General features: G+C 50.7%; 1 protein-coding gene across 1 annotated transcript in view; it reads right to left on the bottom strand.

Moving 5' to 3' along the window:
* LOC102770183 (butyrophilin-like protein 2) overlaps nt 1-3,044 on the bottom strand; it is a 7,722-nt gene that overhangs the window by 2,521 nt on the left and 2,157 nt on the right. The window contains exon 2 of the mRNA XM_015564356.1: nt 966-1,316. Coding sequence (XP_015419842.1) covers nt 966-1,316 — 351 coding nt within the window. The remainder of the gene's footprint in view (nt 1-965; nt 1,317-3,044) is intronic.

Below are 3,044 nucleotides of genomic sequence, written 5' to 3'. Positions count from 1 at the left end.
TGTCACTCGCTGGGTGACGGAGACCCACTCCTTCAGTGAGAGCCTAGGAAAGTACGTGGCTTATTTTCAAGTGTCCATGACTGTGAAATCCCTTAGTAATGTGCACCCTCCACACCTCAGAAACACGCAGTTCTTGCATCCATCTTGAACCACCTCGAACATTATGAGTGTTTAAGAGAAAAAGTGGGTGGGTGTGTTAGGAAACAGCCAGATACTGTTTCGTCTAAAGAACTATTTTGCCGATAAGGTAAATGGATTTGCCTGGTTTTCTCCTCAGCATGTGGAGGAGTTATTCCTGCCAGCAAACCATCTGACAGTTTAATGTTCAGTTATCTGTTCTCCCTAAAGACAGATCCTTTCTTCGCGATTCCCTTCTTCTGGACTCCTTCATGCTTTGCTTTACAGAAGCGTCGTGAAGACAGAACCTGCCGTTCACAGTGAGTCCCAGACTCATGGCACACAGTATATGAAATCTCCATAAAGGCACCAAGTTCCTAACCGCTGTGGCCCCATCACTGGCCTTCTGATTGGAGGCATTACACAAAGAAAGACGTGTTCACATCTCAGTTCCTGCATATTGGTTGTGGGAAGAGACCAACCAGTTCCACTGAGACATGGATGCTAAGCAGTCAGCTACTCACTCAGAGATGAACTTGCCCTTGCACATCAGCCTGTGTGGCACAAATCATCCTCAGCAAAACTGCGAATGACCACATGCCAGGGATTTAAAATAACTGTCAAGAATAGTCAAAACCAGACCAGTTCAGTTTGGGGATATCGCACATGTGGGCCTGCTCTGGAGACCTCGGGACCACTTGCCCTCAGCTGGATCAGGGTGGAGGACTGGGCGTTGGGAAGTGCCTCAAAGATTAAAGGGAGCTTTTTAACTGGCCATGAACTTCCCATAAATCAATAGACTTCTCCCTCTGAGATCCGAGATCTGGTGTCTTTCCCCAGATATTCACCTGCCACTTGGAGCAGCAGGCTGGTCTCTCTATGGTAGTCCCCCTCTTGGAAACGGCACCAGTATTGCCCGTCGTCGGATGGCCGGATGTTGTGCATCTTCAGAGCCACACTCCCCTCGGCCAGGTCGTGCTCTACCCACTCCACTCGGCCCCGGTACTCCTCCGCCTGCACCTCGCTCGCCTCAGCTCCGTCCCGGTGTGCAAACAGCACATGCGTGCTGGGCTCTGAGCGGTACCACCTCACCTCCATGTGCTCCGCGCTCCTCTTGGGGAAGAGCTGACAAGTGAGGAGGGCATCTTCCCCGACCCTGGCCAGGATGCAAGGAGCAGGACCAATCACTCTGAAGTCCTCTACAAAAGAGCGCAAAAGAGGAACCAGGGAATGCCAACTGGATGCTAACTTGCTTGCTTTGGGAGACCCGCTACCCAGGTGGAGGCCCCTGGAGGAGGGCGGGTTTCAGTTGCAGTGTTTGGAGAAGCCCATCCTGGAGGTTTGCACACGTGGCTGTTACAGGGACAATTCCGTGTACTGAATAACACACAGCCCACAAATGTGAGTCAGCGCCAATCTCTCGCCAGCTGTGTGGTTGGGGGCAAATCCATTATTTTCAGTGAGATTTGAGATTTGGAATCTCAACTTCTTCACCTTTAAAATACTGCAGCCATCATTTCTGGGGTGTTTTCATTCTCATATAAGTTAATGTGTAAATACATTTTTAACTAGGAGCCCTATTACTAAATTATTTTATATTTTACTAGAGGCCCGTTACACAAACATTCGTGCAATAGGCCTTCTTTCCCCCGGCTGCCAGCACCAGTTTTCCTCTGGCACCCGGGACGCAGACCTTCACTCTGGCCACCGCCTTCCATCTTCACTCTGGACACAGTCTTTGCTGTGGCTGGAGCCTTCAGTCTTTGCTCCTCGCTCTGGCGGGAGTCTTCAGGCTCTGGCCAGAGCTGCTCCTGTAGCTCCTTCCGACCCCACCCTCCCCCTCATAGCTAGATCACTGCTTCGCCTGCAGACCTATAGGCTCCTGGGTCCTGGGGGCGGGGCACCTTGCCTGTGGCCTGGCTTTCCTGGAGACTAGCTACTCTGTGAGAGAAACAAGTTAGTCTTTATGCTCGGCCTGGATGGCAGCTCCCGGTCTGCCCTGCCTGCAGTGTCTGTGCTCCTCGCTCTGGCGGGAGGCTTCAGTCTCCAGCCAGAGCTGCTCCTGTAGCTCCTTCCGCCCCCCACCCTCCCCCTCATAGCTAGATCACTGCTTCTGCTTCGCCTGCAGACCTCGCCTATAGGCTCCTGGGTCCTGGGCGGGGAGGGGGCACCTTGCCTGTGGCCTGGCTTTCCTGGAGACTAGCTATTCTGTGAGAGAAACAAGTAAGTCTTTATGCTCGGCCTGGATGGCGGCTCCGGAGTACTCACAATGTAATCATTTTCTTAAAAATTTAGGTAATACATTTATTGAAGAGATTTTTCAACTTTTCAGAGTTTTTCTTATCCTGGGTCAAACACTGAGGTTTTGGTTGTTGCTGTGTGTGTGTGTTCTTTTTTGGTGTGGAGCAGGCAGGACTCCAGTCCCTGGGGCTGTTTTAGGAGGCAGTTTTTACAAGGACATTTGTGGTGGATTAAGGGCAGTGATTTGTCTAGGGTTTGAACCTTCCAATCAAATGTTGAGTCCTTGTTATCTGCAAATTGAGGAGGTTAATCGTTTCATGTGTTATTCCTTATCCTACCATCCTATCTAATAAAAGAGAAACATGGTAATTAGCGTACGACCGCTACCCTTCCCATTGGCTAATCAGGGCGATAAGCAAATTAACTGCCAGCCAAGATGGCAGCCAGCAGCCAGGCAGCTGGAAGCAAACATGAGGCTTGCTTGCTTCAGTGATGGAGGACTACAGCGTTCCCCGCCTGCTGCTGCAGGCCTCTGAGCTGCAACTCTAAGTAACTATGTTACAAATATAGAAGCTAAACAAAACCCCAGAAACCTGCTTTAGTCCGTCGGGCTTCAGCCAGCAGGATCGCAACACTGTTTCAAATACAGAAGGTAAAGAAAGGCCAGAAACCTGCTTTCAGCAGCA

The sequence above is a fragment of the Myotis davidii genome, unplaced genomic scaffold, assembly GCF_000327345.1.
Source record: "Myotis davidii unplaced genomic scaffold, ASM32734v1 scaffold621, whole genome shotgun sequence".
Lineage (NCBI taxonomy): Eukaryota > Metazoa > Chordata > Mammalia > Chiroptera > Vespertilionidae > Myotis > Myotis davidii.
Note: the sequence above shows the minus strand (reverse complement) of the source record. Positions and strands in the feature narration are given on the sequence as shown.